This window comes from Podarcis liolepis (genome assembly GCF_965112155.1).
Source record: "Podarcis liolepis genome assembly, chromosome: 5".
Lineage (NCBI taxonomy): Eukaryota > Metazoa > Chordata > Lepidosauria > Squamata > Lacertidae > Podarcis > Podarcis liolepis.
Genome location: NC_139556.1, coordinates 51107033 through 51134661, shown reverse-complemented (window position 1 = coordinate 51134661; position 27629 = coordinate 51107033). Strand labels below are relative to the sequence as shown.

General features: G+C 39.7%; 1 protein-coding gene across 3 annotated transcripts; it reads right to left on the bottom strand.

Annotated features, from left to right (window-relative positions):
• Window positions 1-1735: 1735 nt before the first annotated feature.
• FAM204A (family with sequence similarity 204 member A) lies at window positions 1736-27478 on the bottom strand. Of its 3 annotated transcripts, XR_014526637.1 has the most exons (9): window positions 27329-27478; window positions 24171-24436; window positions 23466-23556; window positions 20634-20670; window positions 20150-20249; window positions 18126-18215; window positions 5430-5536; window positions 2598-5108; window positions 1736-2461 (listed from the first exon to the last, which is right to left on the bottom strand). XR_014526637.1 is itself a non-coding variant. In XM_083505017.1 (8 exons), exons 2-8 carry the CDS (start codon window positions 24432-24434, stop codon window positions 5057-5059), a joined length of 741 nt encoding a protein of 246 aa, XP_083361143.1. In that variant the 5' UTR covers window positions 24435-24436; window positions 27329-27478; the 3' UTR covers window positions 1736-5056. The 3 variants fall into 3 exon arrangements, 2 of the variants coding, with proteins under 2 accessions (XP_083361143.1, XP_083361142.1); XM_083505017.1 differs by having other exon boundaries at window positions 1736-5108; XM_083505016.1 differs by lacking the exon at window positions 27329-27478 and adding an exon at window positions 26926-27017 and having other exon boundaries at window positions 1736-5108.
• Between the last annotated feature and the right edge of the window lie 151 nt (window positions 27479-27629).

Sequence of the window (27629 nt, the reverse complement as noted above, 5' to 3'; positions counted from 1 at the left end):
AGATCCATTGGCTACCCTCAACTAGTTTAGCCAGCCAGTCAAAGCCATTTTCCAGGGTGTGGCCATGCTGACAGGTTCTAGGAGCCACAGGTGAGAGCTGAATGCAGGGGGGGGGGGAACCAAGGGTGGGCAAACTACCCAAGAAGGAGCACGACGTGTCTCCCACCAGAGGCACAACCCCATATATACTGACCTGGTATGATGAGAACAGCCAGTCCCAGTTTGTAATCTTGCTGCCTTATTTTGGACCAGCTAAAGCTTCTAGGCCATTTTCAAAGTCCCACATATAACCCATAGTAGTAATCTAAATGGGAGGGGACCAAAGAATGAATAGCCTGTCCACATAGCCTCACAGTTGGTATACCCTATTAAGCTGATAAAAGGCACCCTGTGCCACTGAGACCAGCTGTGTCACCAGCAACAATGGTGGATCTTGCACCCTCCAACTGTGAAGCTGAGCCTTTAGAAAGAATATAATGGACCTAGCTACAACAACTCAACTGGGCAAACAAACCACCCACTAACAACTCATCCAAGTTATCCGCCTCTCCCCATAGGAACTGACCTGGATGGACCCTGTGACCAAAATCAGAAGCTCTTCTTCATGTGCCTCCTCTGCAAGAGGTCTGGAAGGCAGGAACATTAGAGCAGGCCTTTTCTGCAATGGCTCCCCGCTTGTGTAATGATCTTTCTAGGGAAGCTCTCCTGGCACCTTTCTTACATATCTTCATGCGCCAAGCAAAACCATTCCTCTTCTCCTAGGCCAGTGGTTCTCAACCTGTGGGTCCCCAGATATTGTTGGACTAACAACTCCCATCATCCTTGACCATTGGTCATGCTAGCTAGGAATGATGGGAGTTGTAGTGCAACAACATCTGGGGACCCACAGGTTGAGAAACACTGTCCTAGGCCTATGGCTAATCATCAGCATCGTCATCATCAAGGCTGAGTCTCAAGTTGTTGATTTCATCCAGTCCATTACCATTCTCTGGCACTGATTTAGAACATCCACCACCTACCCAGGTGGAAAAGAGAGAGTTGGGCATCATGCTTTGGTGACATTTCAGGCAGTATCTCTGGATGAACACTCCCATGTAAATGTTGCACAGCACAAGGGAGAAAATAGATCCCCAAGATGACCCTGCAGCGTAACTGCCAAGGGGCAAAAGAGTAATTGTGGAGTGCCACCTTCTGGAATGCAGGATCATGCAGCTGTAGTTCCACTCTAATGATCTACCTCCAACACCCAACTGAGACCATCTTTCCAGAAAAAGACCATGGTTTGTTGGATCAAAAGGTCCCAGAGAATTGGCAGGGTTGCACTCCCTCTTTCAGGGCAACAAAGATAGCCTAAAGCCCGGTTGAAATGGATCTAGAAAATAGGTTTCATCCAAGAGGGCAACCACTCTCTTGAACACCATGCCCAGGAAGGGCATGTTTGCAATGGGGCTACAGTTGTTCAGGTCTTCAGGAGTGGTCTAATTGCTGCCTGTTTTAAAGAGTCTGAGACCATTTCATCACTTGATGCTAGATCCTCTTGTAGTATGTCTAGTTTTAAACAGGACCTTTACTCATAGACGGTCTTGTTCCAAGACGAACTCCCCTGAAAAGAAACAGCTGCTTAACTGTTTGTGAATCTGAGCCAACCAAGAATTATTATTCAGAAGGTCATGATAGTTCCTTTAAGTGTAATTTGGAAAGTCTAGAATTGTCTATGAATTGTGACTGCAGCCAATAATTCAACACCGGAAACTTTATTCTAGTTGACATAGAACATGTACCAGCTTTCAAATGAAGCCCAGTTGCAGAAGCATTGGCTGCCCCTAGGTGATCTCTGAAATGTAGTTTGAACTGTTCCAATGGCCAACAAATTACATCTGCCCCTAATCTGAATACCACATGATAACACGGTAGTGTTATGTGTTTTTAAAACTTTTACTATAGCATAGGTCAAACTTCTCTCTATTTCTAGAAACACAAATAGTTGCTTTAGGCCTGATATCAGTCTTAAGCCAAACATATTTTCCTATGCTTTTCTATTTCTTTTGGGAGAAAAAAAGAAAGACAACATAGGTAGGCAAGTAGGACAATTACAGTGGTACCTCGGGTTACAGACACTTCAGATTACAGACGCTTTAGGTTACAGACTCTGCTAACCCAGAAATAGTACCTCGGGTTAAGAACTTTGCTTCAGGATGAGAACAGAAATCTCGTGGCGGTGGCACGGCGGCAGCGGGAGGCCCCATTAGCTAAAGTGGTGTCTCAGGTTAAGAACAGTTTCAGGTTAAAAACGGACCTCCGGAACGAATTAAGTACTTAACCCAAGGTACCACTGTATAGCACAGTGAGTTATGTCACATTATGCCACACATTGCTTTTATTACAAACTCAGGAGCATTATTTCATCAGCACCTTGCGTCCAGTAATTCAAAGGCATTAAAAAGCCAGGCACTAGAGCAGGCTTCTTCAACCTCGGCCCTTCCAGATATTTTGAGACTACAATTCCCATCATCCCTGACCACTGGTCCTGCTAGCTAGGGATCATGGGAGTTGTAGGCTAAAAACATCTGGAGGGCCAAGGTTGAGGAAGCCTGCACTAGAGCTTATAAAGCAGAATAAAATGTGCAGATCAGCACTGACATCTACAACTGAGGCTAAATTCAGAGCAGAGAAATGGGTATACAGAAAAACTGTGGAGACTCCAGCAAGGTATGATCAACGGTGAGCAGTACAAGGTAGGCACATGAGTGGGAGCTCTTCCTCAATGAATACTGATTGGTGGAGACTCAACTCTTACCAGAGCGAGGACAACTTCTTTTCCTTTAGTTTTTTGGTGATGCATTTGACCACAATCAATATACTGGTTTCAGCATATTGTTTTGACCTTTCCACAACTCTTGCCACTGGTACTTCAGCTTGGGACTTAAAAATGGGGTAAAGTCACTTGATGGGACTTTTGCATGTTTAAAAGCCAGCCACTTTGCAATAGGGAGCCAAAGTTGGATGGAATGGGGGAGAGAAAGTATTTTGGCTCTGCACTGCGTTATTGCCATTGACCATCCAGTGCCTATCATTTATGTCTTCAGTGTGGAATTCACTTTTCTATGCAGCTTGACGGCCTTTTGAAGTACAATGTGGCACCTTATTTCATTTGGCTAGCAGCTAACCATGGCAAGCTATGCTTTGTTACTGTAGTTTCTTCTTAGTCCGATAAAAAGAAGGAATCCCTTTCTCAAATATCATTTTCTGCAAGTTAAATGGCAAAGACATTCAGATAATCTCACACTTGCACCTGTTTCAGATTCCAGAGGGAACTATCCCCGTTTTATCCTATATCATCCATAGTCCTTAACTGTACATGCTGTCAACAGCACATATCCTCCCAAGTCTAAGAAATTACCGGTATTCTTTTTCTTTACTTCCCTATTCAGATCTATGCCATCTTTACTATCATCTTTATTACCATCTGTGCCTGATCTCTGTAAAGGCATATTTCTTTCGAAATCTTATCCTCTGTAGCCCATGATAGCTAGAGGTGCTTTAGCATGGGGGCTAGATGCAATCTGTAGTCCTGTAAGTAAACTGATCTCTCATGTCAAATGCAGGATCCATCATATAAACACACGACGTGAGCACAGCATGGCTGCTTCTGCTCCAGGCTCAGTTCCATAAGACCTTAGTAGCTCTTGCCAAGTTTTTAAGAGGGGAGGAAAGGCTGTTGATGCGTGTTAAGGTCTGCCTCTTGACTTTAAGGGATAATTCTAACCTTGCCCACTGCTGCTACTACTAGGTCGACCCACCTATACCCACAATTGCCTCATATGGTCTAGTACTTGACTTCCCTTTTCAGTATCTTTCTCATGCTCCTTAGTCTTATACGCATAAGTCCTTCTCTACATGCGTACAGGTATGCAATCTTTGTAGGACTGCACCTTGGAGAACCAGAAGACAAAAAGGATGGCTTGGAAATATTAAAAAAGCAAGCCCTCATTCGTTGGCAATATTATTAACAGTGGCTGTGGTATGCCTAAGTATGTGCTGTCTTATTAACATTTATTTGTGCATTATCAACAGTTAAGAGGCCCACTTTGTTTGATAGCAAAGTTTGTTGAGACTTTAAGAGTCTCGACAATACTCGCTTCCTCTCTTCGCTAAACAAAAACCCCTCCGAAACCAGTCCCTGAGTACAGAATAAAGACTTTGCTGATTTATAGGGCTTTGTGGTACAAACCTGTTGGGCCAGTGATTTACAGGCTTTGCTGCACATTTAACTGTCAATATAACTAATTACAGTTGACTTTAGCTTACTGCACTGAAAACGCTCATTTTGTGAAATATAGTGTTCCATGTGAAAGAGGGAAAATCAAACATCCTCAGGGCTACCAAACAAGAAAGAACTACTCCATATTAGGACGGAAAACTTTGGACTTGTCATAAACCTTCAAATTATTATTTCTTGGCACCATGTTTTAGCTCAAAGTACTCAAATATTATAAATCACCATTAAGTTAATATTTCAATCTCGCTTAATAGTAAATGAAATTTACCAGTTTAACTCTCATACAGGTGACTGACATTTGAGAAACATGGTGGGGGTGAGAGTTATTGCTAATTTGCTTGCGGTTTTTGTTTTGAGGGACTATTATCATTGCCTGGTCTCATTATTATGTAAAAACAAGGCTTTCCAAACACGGTGTTTTATTGTAAATAAAGATGGTTTTTGATGTTAATAAATAACTGAAAAAATTAAGACTGATTTTTTTTCTTAGACTGTATTTTAATAGTTACATGGCAAACAAGAGATTTAAATCTTTAGAATATTTGAAAGGAAATAAATTGGATATGTTTCCAGGGCAAAAGAGAGTATATTCGAGACATACCAGAGATACTTAAAGAGTATGGAATGCAAGCCTAAATTACTCAACGGTGATTCCCCCAGCTGCACAACTAATGGAAATAAAACCCAATGAAAAACATAATTTATGTATCTTCAATATTAACAAACACTTCCCCTCAGATTTAAATGTCACCCCCACCCCTTCCAAGACACAATTAACTACATGTATCCCATGTTGCTTTTAGTTTCCCATCTTTTCTTGGCTTCAAACCTGGAAAAAAAACAAAAAAAGGAAACGTATGTCAGTATCTACCAAAGTACACTTTAGGGAGTTTTCAATCAAATTTCATTTAGCAGCAATGGCTATATTGGAACTAGATTTTTAATACTCTAGCAATCACAAAAGGAAAAGTATAAACATTTGAATAATGTATCAGCTGTAGTAAAGACTCTACATTAAGCAGATGCACTACTCAAGGAAAAAGCCAAGGTCAAATTAAGCAAACAAGGATTAGTAGAAGCCAATCTGAAGGCAGAAAACATTTTACTCAGAATCTCTATTAGTCTCAAATATAGAAGGCCAATGACCCACCCCCATGCAAGCTTCTTTTTCTTCCGGGCTTCTTGACAAGCTTCTGCATCTTGCTTTGTTTTCACAAAATTTCGACAAGCAACAGCTTTGGAAATTTTCACACCAAGCTAAGGAGAGAAGAACATAAGCAAGTGAGTTCACAGGAGAAATTAAAGAGAGACAAAAAGAACGCCCCTTTCAAGCAGCTTTGTCTGAGACGTTTTTAGCATTTGTACCTGACTCAACTGTCCTGCATCTACTATGGAACATTTCTGGGTACATTATATTCAGCAACAGGTGGAAAGAAGGTGAAGCCTGTTCTGATTTTCAGTGAAAGAAAAGTTCATTATTCGCCTAGCAGCCAACCGCCATGATGTAAATCATGGGAAATCAAATTAGTTTTGGCACAGTTTGAAAATGAGGTGGGATAATCATGTAAAAACAACAACATAATAGCTGTTCTATTAGAGTCAAAGTTGCTGTGAAGTTTCCAGGCTTTGCATAGGCATAGGAAAAAGGATCCCCTCAATTTTCTTGGGTTTTTGGATGATTCCCCCCACCATTTCAGATATTTGATTTCCACAAAACACTTATACTTTGCTTTTCCACCTTTAGAGGCCACAAAGTAGCTACAACCAAATTATATTTTTGATCAGTCACAATAACAAGAAGACATCATCAACAAAAAGATATAAAAAAGAAAATCAACTGAAAAAATACTATTTGATGATGATGATTGATTTATACCCCATCCATCTGGCTGGGTTTCCCCAGCTGCTCTGAATATCAGAAATATTAAATTCAAATAAAGTTTATCTCAGTATTCCAATTCTCTCAGTAAATGTGTTCCGTGTGACAAGGACAATAGATAACAAATCCATGGCAGGTTAGCTTTTTCTTGTAGTTTAAAGCTGTGAGTTAAACCTACACTAAACAAATCCAAGGACCACTCATTCAGGGTTATCGGAGAACCAGTCTCTGATGGAATACATATAGTGGCTGGGATCCAACTGATCCACATAGAGAGGTTATATATGTGTTGAGGGACACATATAGAACCAAGTTACTAACCAAACTCAGAGGTAACCTATATAGTTGCCAGTGATGTACCACAAGAATGTAAGAGTGCTGTTTCCCAGAGTGAGAAGCCCATAAACATGGCATGAAAGCAACAGCTAGCCCTCTCCAGCACTGCTGTTGTGCCCCTGCAACTGGTATTTCTATGGCATGCTTCTTCTGAACTTGAAAATGCCATTTGACAGAGGACAGAGGACAGCAGAGCCAAAGGAAAGAAACAGAGGTGAGTGTGGGAGAGAAGGGGGGTGGGGTGGGGTATAGACATATGAATATATGTGTATTTATTAATTCCATATATACACATACTAGCGGGGAGTGCCTGGGAACTTTTAGAAATTAAAAAATATTGTGATTTTAAAATAAATAGTGTAATTTGTGAGTCTGGATTCGTCACATCAGTTGATTTTTTCCACCATCTTGATTCAAAATGGTGCCCAGCTTTCAAATATAAACAAAGATTGCTGCCCCCACCCTGGGAACACTCATGCAGAGTTTGGTGAGATTATCTTGAAAGGTAGACAAAACCTATGCCAAAAATCGGGTGAAGTCACTGACACTATTATAGCAACATCACTGAAAAAAGTAGGACAATTGAAAGATAAATAAAACAGGGCTGAATGAAGAAATTAATGGGTATAGAGAAGTAACTTGCCCAAGGAATAATCTATGTTTTAACTAGAATGCAGATAATTAGCATCACAGCTCAGGATTTGTATTCATACAGCAACCTAAGTACCGGGCATCTAGGAATATGCATTAAGATTGGATTACTACAATGCACTCTATGTGGGGCTTGTGCTTGATCCGAAAGCTGCGGATAGTGTATAATGCTGCAGCACTCTTGCTGACATGACTGAGACCCTGCCAGCATATAACATATAATTATATTTTTGGAAACCGCTTAGGTTTTCTTACAATCAAGCCGTTTAAATAAATAAATAAAGCACCACAAAGCCTAAAAAGTTACTGTTTTTTAAGAAGAGGAGTATTTTTTTAACCGCCCCGATACACCCTTTTATATCCCAGAACACCCATTTATTAATTTCTGCCATTTTAAACAACTATAAAGTTCACGCAAGTACTTAGGAGGCCTGCAAGCTTCTAACCCTGATCTGGGCACTGTAACCACAGATGTGGCTTACCCACTATTAGCTAGCTTGCACTTGTTTGCCTGGCTAATAAGGCCAGCTAAATTCTCTGGATTGCTGCCTCTTTCTTTGGATATCTTTGGAGTAAAGCAACACTTACAGACTTGGCAAAGCATGGTTCTAGAATGGGCTAAAGCAGCCTGTACTATTGCAAAGAACGGGAGAGAGAACCATTTTGCAGTCTTAATGTTACTGTGCAAGGACTGCATTGATGCAACTTCTAAAGGACAAATCTGCAGTAAATAAATCAGACACAGCCATGTCTGATTCAAGTGTAAGTATATTGCCCTCCCATCCACACCCTCACATACAGCCTCACTTCCTTTCCTAACAGAAGCCCCTGAAATCTTGGTCAATGGGTTTTATATTTATTTATTTTTTTAAAAAAATGTTTCAGGCCATCAGATAATACAGCAAAATACAATGTTGTAAGAAGCAATAAAACATGAATAAAAAGACATACAACAATTTCTTGTGTAGTCAAAGTATCAGCATTTTCCATATAGAACATCCAATATTTTGCTGCATTTTAATTAAGGTGTCTAAACATTATCACAAAGAACTGCAAATTGGTCAGAGCACGCAGTAAGGAAAATTAAGCTCTAAAGGCTTTTTATCACCACATTTCAGGAACCAAGGGTGTAAAATGTTCTAATTTGGGATATATTAAAAGCCATAAAAGGTCTTTCAAAAAGATTAATGGTACTTTGCTTGGATTTAAGATAAGGGCTTTAGCTGGTTGGAAAAGCAGGGCCCTGGCTAGACCCTTGAGGCATTCATCTTTACAGCCACTTGGAAGATTTGTAAAAGCGTCTGCATAACCTCAAGCAAACGCACTGCGACATTATTATTTTTTTTAAAAAAATCCTTTCAATTTTATAGGTTTAAAGTGTGTAAATCATATTGGGAAGTAATGCAGATATTATGGCTCATCCTTGTAATGTAGTACACATTTTTCAGAGACAAACTTTTAAAATCAAGTTAGTTTTCTAGGGGGCAAACTCATTCTAATTTAAGTTCATAGATAATCATTTTAAAAATCTTGCTCTCGCAGCTTAATACAGCATAACGGCAAACTTGCTATCCATTATTTTTCATTTAAAAAAAAAACCTGTATAGCCATGAAGAATACCTGGATCCTCATCCTTTGCCAAACCATATGAAGGCACATATTTTTTTAAAAAATACCAATTTTCATACTTAAAACTTTTTCTGTGGAATAACAGGTTTCTATGAAAAATATTTATGCTATTCGCTTTTGTTCTTTAATTAAATGAAAACAGATGTTTTCTGAAGTAAAGCGGAACCATTACTGAAGTACTTAAAGTGCTAAGGTCTTTAATTTTTATATCAGTTTGGTCTACAATTCCTGATTGTCTTTACTCAAGCTCAACATTAATGTCAAGCAAGTTACCTAGGAGACGAAAGAGATCAAAGAGACAAAACCCCCTCAAATGTCTGATTAATCAAGCCTGCAAACAGCTTATTTCTTTTAGCCTGCATGCAAGTATGAAAATGAGATTCAGGGAGCCGTACATTGTGCAGATTTGTTCATTCTTATCAGAACAAAGCCAGCGGCAGCTTATTTCATGGATCATTGGCACTGTCATCAGTGCTACACAGAACGGGTGACAGCTCCTCATTTTGAGGCTTGAACAAAATTAGCAAAAAGTCGGCACAAATTAGCCTCTCATCTTTTTAGTAATATGACATTATTCATTTACTTTTTATCCAATTTTTAATTTTTTCCTTGTCAGCTATCCCTTTCTAGTGTTTCTTGCACAGCATCATAAAACCCTTTAAAAAGAAGAAGAAGCAGCAGCAAAGGAACGGCTGAAGTTTGAAACAGTAAATAAAGTTGAAGGAGAGAGAGGAAAATAGACGATCTTAAAAGCTGCAAAATGTGTTTACTGCAACTTCAGGAAACATTACAAAAAATAAATAAATCTTGAGATGCTTGATGAAATGTTTGGAGGGGAACCCTCTATGACCCACCATAGCCCTTGAAATCCGCTGAAGATGCTCTCATGGTTCATGCGCCAAGTTAGAACATTGAGGGCAAGGGAGCAAGCTGTCTGCACAGCAACTGCCTGGCCATGGAATTCATTTCCTCTTGGAAGCATCTCTGAGTACGTCTGGCTTCCTTCCGGAAGCAATGCAGAGCTATTTTGCTTAGGCTGGTCTTTAGTGACCAATGACTGATGCCTCTGTTTTGAGCTGTGTATTGCTTTTAAGATTTTGTATTATTATATTTGATGGTTAGGTTTATACATTATTTCACCTTTTGGGTGCCACCTTGAGCCTCTAGGCTGGTGGAATGAAAGCCCACCAAAAGATAAAGATTTATTTCAAAGACCCCATTATAAAATACATACTCTCTAGGACATTCAAGGCTGGATTCAGAAATGTCATATGTAGGCATGTTCTATAAAAGGCTAAACCCAAAGGGTTTTTAAAAGAACATCTCTATTCTAACAAGTCTTGAAGCATCCTGTGGTCTATCAGAGAAACCAAACAGCCTTTTAATACTATATTACAGTTTCTCATCAAATATGAATCTAGTTATTTCAGGTTCTGCCCGCGGCTATGATTTTCCCCTTTTATGTTGTGGAATGTTATCCATTGCTGATGTATATTAACTATATAAAGCAAACAAGAATATTGAGTGGATTTTCAAGTGAGAATGGTCTTCTGTCAATGATTTGTTCAACTTCTAGTACAAAATACTTTGTAATACCTTTGTTGGGTTTCTATAGAGGAGTATTAAATCATCAAATTACAGTATATGTGGACAACTCTGTCATATAGCATGGACATTAAAAACTGTTCCTATATTTGAGCTTTGTTTTAGATTCAAATATTTATATGCAAGTAACTTCTTCCATTCATAAGAAACAGCATTAAAAATTAACCATAAGCTGTTAGATGTTTTACACAGTCCCCTTGTAAGAAAGGCTGTTTTAAAAAAAAGAACTGTAGTACTGTTTTCAGCAATTTCTTTATCTCTGTTCTTCTAAGTAAGAAAGCTTATTAACAAGCTTTGAACTTAAAATCACATTTACAATAATGTGCCATCAACAGTTTTATAAGCTAATTAGAAAAAAAGATTAATTAATGACTGGCTGCTAATAAAATGGCAATCATGAAGAAAGAAACCAAGGGTGCTAAGCTTCAACTACCACCAATTAAGAGCTAATTACAAACAAATTATATATGTGTTTTGCTGTGGGCTTTAATTTACTAAAATGGTTTTAATTAAAAGAGAAAACATGCTGATTAATTGAACTGCAGAAAAAAATCTACAGTATAAACTGTGCTTTGTCTCTTTAATTAGACTTGTAACATCTGAAATCTTTTTTAAAGGTTTGTTAAAAAGAAGATATACATAATTAAGAGAGCATATGAATATAATCCTAGGTGATAACCCCTGTCATATACTAAAGGTTAAGAGAAAACAACCTCATTGAAGAGAAACTCAGAAACACCTTCACTAGAAAGGCAGAAGAATTAGCCACAAATATATTGTATTTGTCTTTATTTCCCCCAGCACATTAACATTAAAAGGCATTTCTAAATTGTACATGGTTGTTCTACATTTTTTAATATATATTTTTAATTTCTTTGAGCATGTAAAGTATCACCGAACATTTTGTATGTGATTCCGGAAACTGCCAGCTCTATTCGCAATGGCCAACAACACATCCATTCCCTGTACAGTGTATCAACTGTGTCTATGAAAAATAATCTGAAATGAAGTTGATCTGCTACATAAATTATAGAGCCTGTGCAAAGAGCACCAGTCATTCATTTTCAGTGGGTAGGTATAACTCCCAGACTTTGCCCCATGTGTTCATTGAATATAAGGATCTCTGTAGGATCTGACAACTATTAATTCCTTTAAAATGGGGCTTTAAAAGTACAGAAGGAAAACCTTATGAAGACAACACTACCCACATGCTTACTGTGCACAATCATCAAAATTGACCCCCCCCCCTTTTTTTAAATGGGTGCTTATTTAAGTATTAGCAGACTGGATCAGAGAGAGGGCAATAAAAATCAATCGAACACATTTAGAATGATGGAAGAGTAAACATACTAGTTTGGCTATAGTACAGGAATGACTGAACACTTTAAAATAATATTTATCATCACGAATCATCTGAACAAATTTAAAACAAGAACATACAAATTATTGCTTGTGAAATCTTTTACACTAAAGGGCCCAAACTACTAGGTGAACAAATGGAATGATAGCACAGGAAAAGTCAGAAATGGCAGGGCCTTTTGCTCTTTAAGTTACTGCCCTAATTTTAATGCACTATTACAAAACAGAGCAAAGGAACAAGTCACAAGATAACTGAAAAACTTTTGATATTAAGTATTTTGAGGGTGGATCGGGCAGGAGATCTTTCACACATAGTAAACAAGTAACCACTCAAATTTCAATGATAGAAGAATTAAAGTACCACTACTAATAAAAATATTTTTCTTCAACAGTTCAAATACTGAAGGAAAACTAAAGCTATAGCTGAGTTATCAAGCTTGCCATACAAAATTACACAAGTTGTGAATCATGAGTCACTTATGAGCAGAGCAGCAGAGAAGTTCTCCAACCACAGTGGAACCTTGGTTCTCGAACGGCTTAGTTGATGAACAAATGCCGCAAACCCGGAAGTGTTACAGTTTGCAAATGTTTTTTGGATGCCAAACGTTTGACACGGCTTCCGCTTGATTGCAGGAAGCTCCTGCAGCCAATCAGAAGCCGCGCCTTGGTTTTTGAATGGTTTCGGGAGTCGAACAGACTCCCGGAACTGATTAAGTTTGAGAACCAAGGCTCCACTGTATTGGGAATTGAGCTGCTATGTATGCTCCATTTGCATCTTTGAAAAACCTTGGCTGCTGGAGGCCTTCCTAGAGATTCATCTAGGAGAGATAGCACCCGTAGCAGGTATAATAATAATAATAATAATAATAATAATAATAATACACCACCCATCTGCCTGGGTTTCCCCAGCCACTTCCCAACAGCAGAGGCTTCCGGCTGAATGCCTGGGTGAATCCAGGAAGAATGGAAACTGTAGCTCCATGCTTCCTTGCAGCAATGGACACTGCTGGGCAAAGCAGCTCTACCTTCCCTGCCCAGCCCCAGCACTTGGGAAGAGGGGTTATGGGGAGACATTGGGAACGTGATAGAGCAGAGGAGATTTGAGGCCAATCCAAACTTATTTGTTTGAGGTGGGCCCTGCTGACCGAAGCTGGGGGAACTCATCAGTAGCAGATATGTAAGTATACTGCTGTATAAGCTTTTAAAAAATGGTCACAGACTATATTGCTTAAAAGAAAATGTGTTCAAATTATTTAATAGTCAGTCCTGTACAGTACTCAGAAAATATTTAAATACATGAATTGTTAAGCAGCCCAGAGAGTCAGGAGGTTTTCACGGAGATGTAAAAGTGTTCTTTAACAATCTATTTAATTTAAACTAATCAAAGTTACACTGATTAATAACAACTTGTTAAAGCCTTTCTGTAGGTTGCAAAATGGGGTATCTTTTATATGGCCAGTATAATTCAGGAATTCTAAATTTCTTAGCACGTCCAAAGGAATAATTATGTAAATGAATAATTTGTAGTACGATTTTCTGTGACACCCAAGATTAACAAGAAACCTCACATAATTTAGCTATAGCTTAATTATTCTGCATTCTTAACTTTGGCTTGGATCCAAAAGTGAACTGGCACAAGCAGAAGACACTTTCATAGATTTAAGGTGGCCTCTAATTCCCACCAATTCCCCTTCCTGAGCAGTTCCCTACACCTCATCTCATGTCATTCTGGACCCTCAAGAGTAGCTTTTCGGGGTTTGCTTGAGGCTGCAGCACAGATGAAGAGGTTGGGTAAATCATGCTGTGTGAGCACAGTCCAAGCCATTATAAATAAGAACAGCACATGAAATCAAAGCAAAGTTTGAAGCCTACTGGGTTGCATCCAACTAAGTCATACTCCAGATTAGATCCACTGTATTCAATACACCTAAATCCATTTATTTTTATTACTCTGAATATGACTTTCTGGCTACAACCCACAACTTTCACAAAATATTTACAATTAAAATTACATTGCCAGCTCAGTTCTCTGAACCATGTGCATCTTGACCCTCAAGGGAGAATTCCTGCACATTACATTTGAAGAATATTGTTTTATGATTTAAGTAAGGGATTTAAGAAACTGTTTCACAATATATTGATCATGAAGGAAACCTGATAATTTTATGCAGAGAACTATTTCTGACTCTGTCTCACGTAAACTGGTGGAAAGCATTACTAAAGCTAGAATCTTCAAATATATAGAAGAACAAGCCTTAATGCGGAACAATCAGAATGGATTCTCCAAAGAGTTTTGTTTCACCAACCATTTAGAGTTCTTTGAGAGTGTCATCAAACATGAGAACAGGGACAAGCTAGTAGGAATTATATACCATGATTTCTGCACAGCTGTTGATGAAGTCCCTCATTAACTGCTACCACAATTTCATTCTATTGATGTTGGAGACATACATGGAAACATCAATGAATCTGACAGTAATCTTGCCCCTTTGCTTTGTGAACACGACTGAAATTTCTACCAGCACAAACAGGTGCAATCAAGTCTCATACAATATAATCCATGTTATAACTAGGCACTGACAACACTGCAGGTGGCGGTTATTTCACGTGGCAGTTCTGTGCCAGGCCCCCACAGGTGACAGCAGAGCATGTACAAGGATGCCCCACACCGTTCTGCCACCTCTCATCTGGGTCCAAAAGGACTCATGCATCAGCGATTGGGCATAAAATTGACGTGCCTAAAATGGTTGCTGCCTGTGTACCAGATAGTCTAACCAAGTCCACCATGATCCTATAATCTCAGGGAGAAATAGATATTAGCAAGACAATTCAAGATGATACCAGGAGGTCCCGAGAGAAGTTTACAGTTTACAGTTAAGACTCTTCCAAGTGTCTGCAGGCAGATACCCACATCCCTATGGATATCAAACCATTTCTTGACACACTCTATTGCATCAACAGAACACTAAACACCTGAAAAACAATAGAGCAGTACCACAGCATAACTGCCTGCACCCAAATACAACTGCAACAAGTGTCCCATTGCAGAGAGCCAAATAATTGCCCATATCTCAAAAATATATATTGCTCATTCTGCACTGCCTGGCTCTAGATTATGTACATTCTTTACATCCCTTTTTTATTTGAGGCAAACCCATTCTATAAAAATTGGTTCTCTCTGTGAGAGAATGATAGACGACTATGTTTTGGCATTCCCTAGCTTTTAAAAGCATGTTTTCATAGCCTCTTCATAGCCATCTTTTTTATTTTTGGCTCTCCTCCTCCTCCCCAATACTGATGCTGTTCTATCAGTTTCACAGGCTTATAAATGTTATACATCAAAAATTAGTTTCACTTATTAAGGGAGGAAACAGCTTTAAGGACTCTGGGATCTGTGCCTCAAAGCAAAGGCTTTATCAGCAGGTTCCAGTTACTGCTTCTTGAAAAAGAAAATACCACTGATTAAAAACCTATACACCTGATTTCCAAAGAACACTCATCCATTGAACACGTATTCCATCACACTGTTAAGCAGCTGTACCCACAAATACAGGTCAGCCCAAGTTTTCATTTAGTGTGAAAATAAAAATGGGTGATATCTTCTAGTTTTAAGTGACCCTTTGTCAATGGCACCTATAGTATCTGTTTCTATGGTGAACTTAGTGTGAAATAAATATAGTCAAATGCCCTTAATTTCACATATTAAGGACATATTAAGGACAAATATTTCTAAAATTTAGGAACTTTGGTGTATGGTAAGGAAAGAAGAACTAGCTCTTTACACATCAACGCACAAGCTCAGTAAACCCAGTAGTGAAAGGTAAGTTCCTTTTACTGAACAAACTCCAAGAGACAAGCACTAAATGTGAGCCGGCTGTAACTTCTGGGGTGAAGTATTATTAGTCTGATTATACCCAGCTCTATTTCGTTGTAACATCTGAATTAGGAAATACCATGTGAGAGCTAGACCAGTGCCTGGACTCAGTGGTGGGTTGGATGAAAGCTAACTAACTGACTGAATCCTAGCAGGATGGTGGCACTGTGGGCAAACAGTTCCCAAGCCTGGATAACTGGTCAACCACCTGCTTTGGATGGGATCATATTCCCCCTGAAGGAGCAGATACATGCTGTGATGATGTTCCTGGATCCACCTGTTACTATTCACCCAGGTGACCTCAGTGGCTAGGAGTTCCTTGTGCCAGCTTTGGGTGGTAAAGCAGTCATGGTTGTTTATGGACTGGGATAGCATGCCCACTGTTTTTCCATGTGCTGGTAACCTTGAAGTTGACCTGCAAGCTACAGCTAGTACAAATACATATGTGTCTGCTTGGCTGCTCACTGTCCAGAATATCACCATGATAGACAGCTGCTGAAATAGTTGCACTGCCTCTCAATTAGCTACCAGGCTAAATTCAAGGTGCTGGTAATAGTGTACAACATCATATACAGCTTAGGTCCAGGATACACAGGTCACTGTGTTCTGTAGAAGACATCCTGCAGATACCATCTCATAAGGTCTGCTCTGCACGATGTCAGAATTGAGGGTTTCACATGGTGGCACCTACCCTTTCAAATGTCCTCCCATTACTTATCAGGTGCTGTTTCTATTGTCTTTTTAGAATTACCTCCAGTGCAGGTCCTGTTTTTTCCCCCTAGACATCTGGTTAGTCATTGTGGGAACAGAATGCCGATCTGATCCAACATAACTCTTATGTATTCTCATAACTACAGAATTATTTTTTTTAAAATGGAAAGAAAGGCAACCTTCCCTGAGGAAAGGAGCTCATAGCACAAGTTTAATATATAGTGTTGTTGTTTTAAGCTAAGCCCTCAAACTCTTTTTATCTCTCTCACACATTGATGTCCAGAAATAGAATCCCAACTTGAAACATGTTGCTACACATTATTATGGGGAAGCAAGAGCATGTGTTACAGCACTGGCCATGTTTCTTCTTCACAAAGGGGGCAATTGGAGAAATTGCTTAGGTTCCACTCATTTTAAAGCAGCTTAATTGAGCTTAACCTTTTTGTGAATGGTTGCCATAAGCTTTAAAACATACAATTATTTGCTAAGGTGTAAGATATTAATTGCAATAAAAATGCAGCAAACTAGGATCAGTTTTATAAAATGAATAGCATTAAACAGTAAAGCTTTTTCTAGACCACATCACACCAGGTCACCGATGGGCCCTATGTGGTCTCCTCTAAAAATGCTCCTTGCACACAGAAGAAATAGCTTGTCAACAGCTGGACTGATCTTTCTTTTTCTAAACCTATGAGCATTCTTCATCCCATGTAATACCATTATAGAAACCACACATTTGCACCCTGAATCAATACCAAAAGGAAAAAGCTTTGCTTATACCCCACCCATCTGGACGGGCCTCCCCAGCTACTCTGGGCGGCTTCCAACAGGATAATAAAAACACAATAAAATATCAAACATTTAAAACTTCCTTAAACAGGGCCGCCTTCAGATGTCTTCTCAAAGTCAGATAGTTGTTTATTTCCTAGATAGTTGTTTATTTCCTTGATATCTGGTGGGAGGGTGTTCCACAGAACAGGCACCACTACCGAGAAGGCCCTCTGCCTGGTTCCCTGTAAAATTACGTCTCGCTGTGAGGGAACTGCTAGAAGGCCCTCGGAGCTGGATCTCAGTGTCTGGGCTGAACAATGGGGGTGGAGACGCTCTTTCAGGTATACTGGGCCGAGGCCGTTTAGGGCTTTAAAGGTCAGCACCAACACTTTGAATTATGCTCGGAAACGTACTGAGAGCCAATGTAGGTCTTTCAGGACTGGTGCAGCAACTGGCCTTTATGTACAGGTCAGTGGTATTGTCTTCCCTACACTTCCTAATGGCAGCTCCCATGCCATACTTTTTAATCCTTCTCTTTGAGTATTAACAGCAATTTATTCAAAGGCACATGAAATTTTGAACTAGCAGTGTGGAGGCCTGGGTTCAAACCCCCCTACTCAGCCATAGAGTTCACTGGGTGACTCAGGGTCTTTCACCATCTCTCAGGTATGCACAGTTGCTGTGGGTATAAAATGGTTGGTGGAAGGGAGAGAACCATGTATGCTGTCCTGAGCCCCCTGGAGGAGGAGTTTTAAAATGTAATAGCAGCAACAACAGGCGTGAGGACCTGCTGTCACATAAAAATAACTGTTAAGTCCCACAGAGATGGCTACTTTCTGGGTATGTTTCCATGGTTTATTTTACCCCTGAATGACTTCAGGGTCATGTCTGTCCCTTCCCCCATATACCATAGCTGAAAAAAGGGCTGCCTAAAAAGAAGTAAAGGATTAGGAAACAGAAACAATCCCATAACCATATTTTAATCCACATTATAAGACTTGTGTGAAGATATTCGAAAAAGCTCAACCTACCTCTCGAGTAGCTAATCTATCACTTAGTTCCTCGGCTTGTGCAATATCTCCTTCAGCCAAAGATCTGTCTATGCTGATTTCGAGGCCAGACTGGAAGAAATATCAAGACAAAAAGGAAGGTTCCCAGTAGAATATCAACTGGACATTGCAAAAACACGTTCAGGAGAAATGTATCACAATATGTACAAAACCATATTCACTTGCAGAGCTGTAATTTCTGTGTGTAACAAATCGCATACAGGATGTATTTGGAAAGTAGTTTAAAGTACATAGATATTCACAGAATGGTTGTTTGAGAAGAAATCATTGTATTAGTTCCACCTTATGTGTTGGATAAATACAGCACTTAAAAAAAATTACATGGGCTAGTTTACGCCTGTCACAATAAAATTTTATCTCAATATCTGACTTATCTGTTCCATCCCTGGAGCTTCCCTGAATATGTGTATGTGTCAAATATATGAAGAATGCCAATTACCACTGCGTCTTCACAATTCTTAGATCTTATCTTTATCCAAAAAATGAATTCTGGCATGCTGTCACTTCACTATTTTACCATATTACTGAATCCAAGCCTGCAAATTGTCAACTATAAAGGAAGAGAGGACTACATTTTTAATCTCTAAAAACAAGCAATAAGAATGAGCCTTAATAACACAGGCAAATCCTAACTTGTCTTGAGTTAACATTTACAAATGAAGGCCCACTAATGAATGCAATAATAATAATGTAATAGATTTCTGCCCTGAAACTCTAGGTTCATCTTTCTTGAACACTCTATTTGTAATATATCTGAGGGGAGGGGAAGGAAATAGAATGCTGATTACAAGTTGATGTGTCAAGACTTTACTAGAAGAATGTCATCTTCCAATTAAGAAGATATTCACTGCATCTCAGTTTGCTTACATTTATTTTTACATACATTTGCTAGTCACTCCATCTATTTTGTTATCTATTGCTAGCAGAAAACAAATAATTTGTTACTGATCATTAATAAACATTCTAGGGCTTTTGTAAGATGCAACACAAATAATGTAAGGCTAGCAGAAAGTAAAGTGTTATTTATTACCAGGGCAGCTTGACTCAAAGTCTTACACTCCCATTCCAAACACACCAAATGGAACAAAGTTCTTTGGCCATAGATGGGCTGGATCGAGAGGAAGTTAAGTATGCTTTAGTCCCATTGATTTCAATATTATATCCATTTCTCTGGGAGCAAGCTCCGTTTATCTAAATGGGACTTACTTGTGGGGAGACATTTATAAGATAGCACTGTAAAGGACTATTCTGTAAGAAAAAAATATTGGTGTTTGTTTGTTTTTGTATGAAGATGGAGATATTTCTACTTTTCTGTAATTTCAGTCTGAATCTTGGTTGACTCACAAACACTTAAAGCAACACCAACATCTCCTCTACAATACGTCTGAAGCGCATCTATGAAATGCTGCTGACTGCTGACAGTCTTTAGATACAGTAACCACAGCGTCTCACGTAATCTAGGGTTGGGAAACAAAGGTTTCCAGGCCAGAGGGTGCAGTTGTAAGGTAGACATCAACTCCAGCAGCTGGACAAATACCATAATGAAGAACATTTTTTGAAAAGTGTTTTGTGATACAGTGGTACCTTGGTTTGCAACTGCTTTGGATTACAACCGCTTTGGATTACAACCACGTCAAACCCAAAAGTGTGTGTCTTTTTTTTTTTGGATTACAACCAATTTTTTGGGGAGGGGAGGCCCCATTGGCAAAAGCGCGCCTTGGGTTACAACCTGTTTTGGTTTACAACCGGACCTCCGGAACGGATTATGGTTGTAAACAAAGGTACTATTGTATTTGCTTGATGTGAACAATTGCTTGGAAAACACAAGTGGCAAATATAACATTCCAGAGAAAGAGAGAAATGCTCTTCAGAAAGTAACTTTGGAAGAAAGCATATCAAAGGTATGAGTAAGTTATGCCTATTTTTTTATTCAGAAAATAACAAAGTATACATATTAAAGTTAGGAGTTTAGTATAGTAAGTCACCTTTGGAGGGGCTTCCTTGCTTGAAATTGATTTAAACCTATCATTGATTCCAAAATACTTAGTAAGCTCTTCCAACGGGCTTTCTTTTATGGATTGTGGGCTACAAAGGGGAAAAAACATTTTCAGGAGATTATTATTTCATTTGAAAAGAAACACGCATTATTGAAACATGTATTAAAACGTCCTGTTAAAGAACGTATTTAGAATAAAACGCTGCTTCTACACATTTGATATTTTGAAATTTTTACATAGTTAGATTGTAATCAAGATTTGTTACTTTTGTACTTTTGATATACAAGGGCATCTTAACTAAGGAAGTCTAGCCTGATATCACTAAATATAAATATGTACATATATTTTTATTAGATAGGCCATAATCCCTCATATACTGAAGGCACAAAAGTAAATTCACTGTAACTTAACGTTATGTTTATTTCGTTGTACTTGTAAAATAAATTTAAAATCACAGAAAGTTCTTAAATACCTTTCAGTTGTTTCTTCATTTTTCTTTTTTAATTTACCTGAAGAAAGAAAGTACTTTAAGTTATTGTATTTGTTATAAATTCCTGTTCACTCTGACTTTTAGTAAATTTAATACATGAAACAACTGTTGTTATCACACATCTCAGATGCAAGTTTTGTGCACAAGTTCTCCTAGTGAGTAATGAAGTGACACACAATTAACTCACCTGTGTCACCACTATAGCACTCTATTACTTTCTTTATAAGGGCAAACAATCCTTTCTGAGTTCTCGCCATGGTTGGTGCTCTATCTATGGCAAGGCCACTAAGGTTGTTAAACATCAGCTTCCATCTATTGGACTGCAGACATAACTTTCTGAAAGGTATCTTCTCCTTTGGCAGCATCACTCATTGCTGCCACAAAATGAGCAAGTCCTCTCTAGTTTCAAAATCTGATGAGATTTCCATGCACAAAATTGCCACTGGCCAGTGTTGGCTATGTCAGTTGTCTCATCAATTGCTGATGAACAGAAAACAAATTCCAATACAACTATTATCATCTGCCAAATCATTAATTTTCTTACACAGTCTGATGGAATGATATCATATTTCCACATAAGGAGAGCGTCTCTGGAACCAATATTGCAACATTTCTAAACAGGCAATCTTTCACAAATTCTCCCTCTGTTTATTGCTTCAGGCAACCTCTGGCTCTCCCTCTGCCGTTGGCTTGTGGCTGCTCCCATCACAGCTCATATCTGATTGGCTTCCTGTCATTTCATGCTTTGGCTGCTCCAGTCAGAGATCACATCTCTTTGGGAGCAAAGCTACAGGAAGCACCATGGGCAGAGGTTAATAGGCAGAGGTAAGTGTGGTGGAAGTGCACTCAGTAAAGAAGAGGCAGTGCAGCAACTATTCTATGCACTTCTGGTAACACCCACAAAATTCTTTTTACAGCGAACAGTGGTTCTAGCACAGTGGCAAGTAGGAAGAAGGTTCACTAAGGTCAGAAAAAATAGCTGATGCCTCCCCCCCCCCAGGGGGCTGGACACTCACCCCTGTCACAGAGCACAATATAATCTCATTTCTCCCTTTTATACAGAGGTGCACATACATCCATAGCAATGTGCTGGAATGTGTCTGATTTTACAGGGAATTGGAGGTCTAGACACACCTCCAATACGCATATAACAAATAGTTTGGTCTGAGTAGCTGTACGTGCATGCTGTGGAGAGAGGGGAGGAGAACAGGATTGTCTTATATTCCACTGGAATCCCTCTGTATATAGTGCTACAACTGCATCAGACTGGATTGAGACTGTACTATTCTCATTGTACAGTGGTACCTTGGTTGTTGAACGGCTTGGCTCCTGAACAAATCGGCTCCCAAACGCCGCAAACCCGGAAGTAAGTGTTCTGGTTTGTAAACATTTTTTGGAAGCTGGACTCCAGATGCGGTTTCTGTGGCTTCCAATTGACTGTAGGAAGCTCCTGCAACCAATCAGAAGGCACACCTTGGTTTTTGAATGGTTCCAGGAGTTGAACGGACTCCCAGAATGGATTAAGTTCAACAACCAAGGTACCACTGTATCTTAAATAGATATCCAAAGCATACACAACTGAGAATAAGCTCTAGTCAACTGTGGAACTTACATGTATAATTACTGTGGTACAAAATAACTATTTGATGTTATTGTTACTGTGGTACAAAATAACTATTTGATATTATTGTTACTGTGGTACAAAATAACTATTTGATATTATTCTTACTGTGGTACAAAATAACTATTTGATGTTATTCTTACTGATCTACACAACCCCTTCATACTCAGATCCAAATGATTTATGTAGAAGTCAGTTCTACTGGCTTCAGTTAAACATGTCTCAGTGTACCAGCCCTAACCCAAAGACATCTCCCTGGTGGTGGGGGGGGGGGGTACATGGACTAAGTTTCTTCGTTTCCCCAATCAGCACATCAATTCTGCCATCATGCTGCTGCCTAGTTCCTCCAACAGAGCGCTTTTTAATGCATAGAGGTATGATTTCAAAGGGGCAAGATGTGAGCATAAACCAGTTTTCCCACAGAGAATAATTACGATGGAGACAACTAAGCTTAGTAGGATGGTTTGGGCACAGAGGTTTGGAGAGCTGAATCACATAGTAATCTACAAAAACCTAAGTGCTAGTTCAAATGCCACCCTGAAAAGGCATTAATAATTAAAATGCTGAATTGCCTAAGAATAAAAATACACATGAGAACCACTGGGGTTTAATTAGGAGTAGTGTACAAGACCCAAACTTGAAATTAAATCCCTGCTCAGTCAACTGGGAGTCTGTGGGCAAGTCACTCTCTCTCGCTTTGGTTCTCCAATAAAACTAGAATGACCTATGTAATGCGGTCGCAGAAAGAATAAATGACAAACACTGTACAGCAGCACTACATAAATGGGCCAAGATTCAAAGAGCTATTTCTGACATGCCCAAAGGCCTTTGGCATTTTCTTTGAAGTATAGTCCCTCCTGCCTTACTACAAACTGCTTTTAAAATTGCTCTCAGATTTAATAATCTGCTTGTGGCATGTGCGCTGCTGTTCTGGAAAGATGTCTTTTGGATACCTGGAACTAGTTGTGTTTTCTGGATCCTGATCATAACAAATAATGTTATTTATGTTTTATACCTCTGAATCACAACCAAATTATAGAAAAATCCTCAAGTTCAATATTCCACAACGTATGCTTTGTCACTACCACCACCTAATCCGTGCTTTAACCATTTTTTTGGACTCAATTAAGCACAATGTTTTCAGCTATTAAACAACAACATTTCCCAAGACTTCTGTTAATTAAGCAGAACACCTTTTCTGGAACGCTTTCTCTTTCCCCTCCTGTCACTCTGACTGGCTTGGATTTTCATTTCAAAGTTTTTCTTTTGCAGGCTCTGAAATTTCTGTTGAAAGAGAAAAACACATACTGAGAAACACTATGTTCTTTTGTTTGCTTTTACAGTGAAGTCACTGAATGTACAAAATCAACTTATTTCAGAAATCTACTGTATAAAACACTCCCAATAGAAGCAAGCTGCCTTCAAGGATACGTTTAAAAATAAAGTACGAGTACTCAAGGATGGTCAGGTTATAATTGCTAGAAGATATAGCAAAAGAGAAGGCAGAGTGTGCATTTTAGGAAACTTTGATAAAGATCAACAGACAGTAGCCAAACCTGCTTATTAAATCAAGCCTCAAGTTTGATTCCATGATCTCCAGACACAAAACCAGAACTTGATAAACAATGGTAACACCAGCACACATCCTGAGAAATAATCACACCTCCCTCCATTCCTATTTAAGTGAGCAACCTTTGGACAATGATATTAAAACAAAACCCAGAAGTTTCTTCTCCATAGGTGAACAGTTTAAGATGGAGACTGTGTTCCATTTAACAGAATTTTACTTCTTGTTTCAACCTGTTCTTTCAAAAATGATTACCTACGTAAACATCAGCTACAAGAGCTACTGCACCAAACACAGTATCAGTCATGTGCAGAGTTGTAATCATACCTACTTTCCACATATCTAATGAAACTCCAGAAGGACATGTTTGGAATTCCTGTCCTTCATCTGCCACTGCTGTAAAAGGATTGCCTTCAGTGATACTTTCAGGTTCCTGAATCTCAGAGCTGGAAGACAGAACGCCTTTCAAATCCTCTTGTTCTCTTTTCTCTTTTAAGATGGACTCAGGCCCAGGCCCACCCCATGTTCCTTCATCTTCAGAACTTGTGTCAACATCACTTTCATTCACACCAGGAGGTAACAGTCCACTCCACATCTCTAAGTACATAATGAAAGATAACATACACATTATCACTGTGGAAAAATCTTTAGCAAAGTTATTTAAAATGTCTTTAGGGCTTTTGCTGTCTCTTCAGCAGCAATGAAAACAGAGTCAGAACTTCTTGTGCATCTTACTTCTTAACTATTCATTCATCAATGTCAAAGAAAGTGAATTCAGATTTTCTAAGATCCAAGGAAACAGAATGTGAAAACAAATCCTTTAGACATAAAAAGAGAATTAGAAAAATACAATATTACAAAAAATAATCATTTTTTTTATTTGAAGTTTTAAGTGGCTTACACAGGCTTATTAGAATTAATGTCCAACATCTTACTGTTTATCAAACAGGCAGTTTATGCAACTACACTGAGCAGTGGTTTTATATGTATATTATGATGATGTGTTTTGGCAGGGTCTGGCAGCCATAATCCAAAACTGTGATACGGGGGGGGGGGGCAGTGGAACATGTGTAAGGGCAAAAGAAAAGACCCATAAGTCAAATATACTTATAGTAATGACCTGAGACTGCCCACTGGTGCAGCACTGGGGACCCCAGGATTAGATCAGATGCTTTAAACCTTCTTCATTTGGGTATGTTTTTCGAGATTGGGTGAAAAAAACAGTATTCCAAATGTGGCCACAAACAGATTTGCAAATAAGCCAGGTTTGGCAGGGTATGCTGCTAACTGTATCCTGTCCTGCCCAGGGACACTACTCTCTGTCTGCCACTCAATGCTCCCTTTTGCCAGTTGGGAACAGGATTATAAAGCCACCCTGATCTTCTTCCTCCTGCTTTTCTATGGATCTGATACCAGGAGAAGGATGAGAGCTGTTTCCTTCTGAGCAGCCACCCACCCCAGCCTTAAAAACAGAGCACAAAGCTGTGCATAGTACAAATGGCCCTCATTTTTTCCATTAGATGTCTGGGGGCTGCCCATTCTCAGGTGGCTTTCATAAGTCAGGGCACTGTCTACACAGCAGCCTTCCCTGGGCTTCTTGGTGGCTTCTCCCTTCGGCTCTATCAAGATGCCAACTCTGTGAAGAATGGCAGGTTGTAGGCCACTCTACTTGGCATCAGATGAAGGTCATCAACAGCAGATATGATAAACCAGTTATTTTCATTCCATTTCCTAATAATCCCCAGCACAGATTTTGCATTTTCAACTTCTGCTGCGTGTAATTTTTTCTTGATTTTCTCATTTTATCTTTTTGTAAATGACTTTGAGGGTGCTAACAATCAAGCAGTATATAAATTTTATGAAATAAGCACCATGTTTATGTTTTTATTTCCTGTAATATGATGAAGAAAAGGCACTCTGCTGCAGATTCTCAGTCTCTGGTGTCACACACTTATATTCAGGAGTATTCTAATTTGTATCTGTAAAATGTTGGAAGTATACGTGGATATCTGTGCTGTTTGAAGTTCATTTTACTCTCTACTATGTCTTAATATGTTGGATTCTGTGCAATCATATACTGTACACCGTTCCTTAGGAGTAAGGCCTACTGAAGCCAGCGAGGTTCACCTCTCAATAAAAACGCACAGGGCCTGGTTTTCTTGCTGAAGGAGCTGTACTTAAACTAACAGACCAATCATGACCATTTCCTAACTCAGAATTCAATGGGACTTACTCCCAGGTAAATGAGGTTAGGACTGTAGCTAAGTTACTATCCTCTGTACGATTATTTTCCCTGATCCATGTCAAGCTGTATCTCTCTGAACTTCAGAGTTCCCCAGCTATAAGACAGGATTTTAAGCTTAAGAATGCAGCTGTAACAACTAGCTGTTCTTTAAAACTTGCAAAATAAAATAAAATAAAAACATTTCCTGCCATAGATTCAGCATCTAATCTTGGCCTAATCCGGGGTGGAGGAACCTCTTAACATTCCAGCTGTAGCTTGGCTGCAGCTTTCATCATCCTTTAGCCTTGGCCATGCTAGTCCCAACATTCTCCTTCGTGTGCCTCTTCCTCAAGAGGTCCGGAGGGTGGCAACATGAAAATGGGCCTTCTCTGCAGTGGCTTCCGATCTGTGGTATGCTCTCCCCAGGGAAGTTTGTCTGGCACCTTCATTATAAACCTTTAGGCGCCAGGCAAAACTATTCCTTTTTAACCAGGCCTTTGGTTGATCTGATTGACATCCTATGCCCTTTTAAAATTGGGGGGGGGGTGCTATTGGGTTGTTGTTTTTAGTTTTATGAGGTACTTTGTGGTTTTATATCTTGATTTTATTCTATGAACTGCCCTGAGATCCCCAGGTATAGGGCGGTATATAAATTCAATAAATAAATACTAAACATCTGGAGGACCAGATTCCTCATCTCCTATCTAACAGGCACAGCTCAGGGTTGCATCTTCTATGCAGCACTTCTCTCTGCAGTGCTGTGAAATACGTTATTCTAGGAGCCCGGTTAAGACTGTGGCGACCGATTCACGAGAGTTTCCATGCCCTTTGTACAGGGCTGGAAGTAAAACCACAAAGCTACCTTCGAGAAGGGCAGGTGCCGTTATGGGGCTCCTCCTGCCTGGCGCGATCTTCGGTGCTCGCGATTTGCACTGCCTTGTCATTAAAGTGCAACTGAAAGCGGGCAGAAAAGGGACTGGCATGGGAGAAAAAAGCACCCGTTTTATTGGCAGCATACTACTCGTGAGCAAGGCAAGCTTCACAATCGCCCACCTCCCTTACCTGGGAGCACACCCTACTGAACTCTATGGGACTTCTACAAAGCGCGTAAACCTGCGACTGGAGAGAGGAAGAGCTCACAGCCTCCCTCGGCCAACCTGAGGAGGAAAGCTCCCCCGGCCTCCCTTCAAAAACTCTGCCCCAATAACGTCGTACAGGCCGGAGAAGAACCGCCGCCGGCGCCTCACTCTTCTCGCCTCACTTACCCCCCGCACTTGTTTACATCGCGGCCATCTTGAAACTCCCTCGCACAACCCGCCCTCGAAAGAACTGGCTCCGCCCCTCAGCCAATCCGCGCTCCTCGGCTCGGCGGTCCCCATAGCAACCATCCGCCGAAGCGGGGAGGGGTGGGGTTTGTCGATCCAAAGGCTGCAGTCCTAATAGCTTTCTCCCCAAACTTCCGGGTTTCGTTTCTATAGCCTTTCAGGCGTGAGGTGAAAGTGACAGAGGAGCTGGTGTAAACCATTCAAGATAAAGAAAGCAGCTTCTTTTCGATACATTTCACCC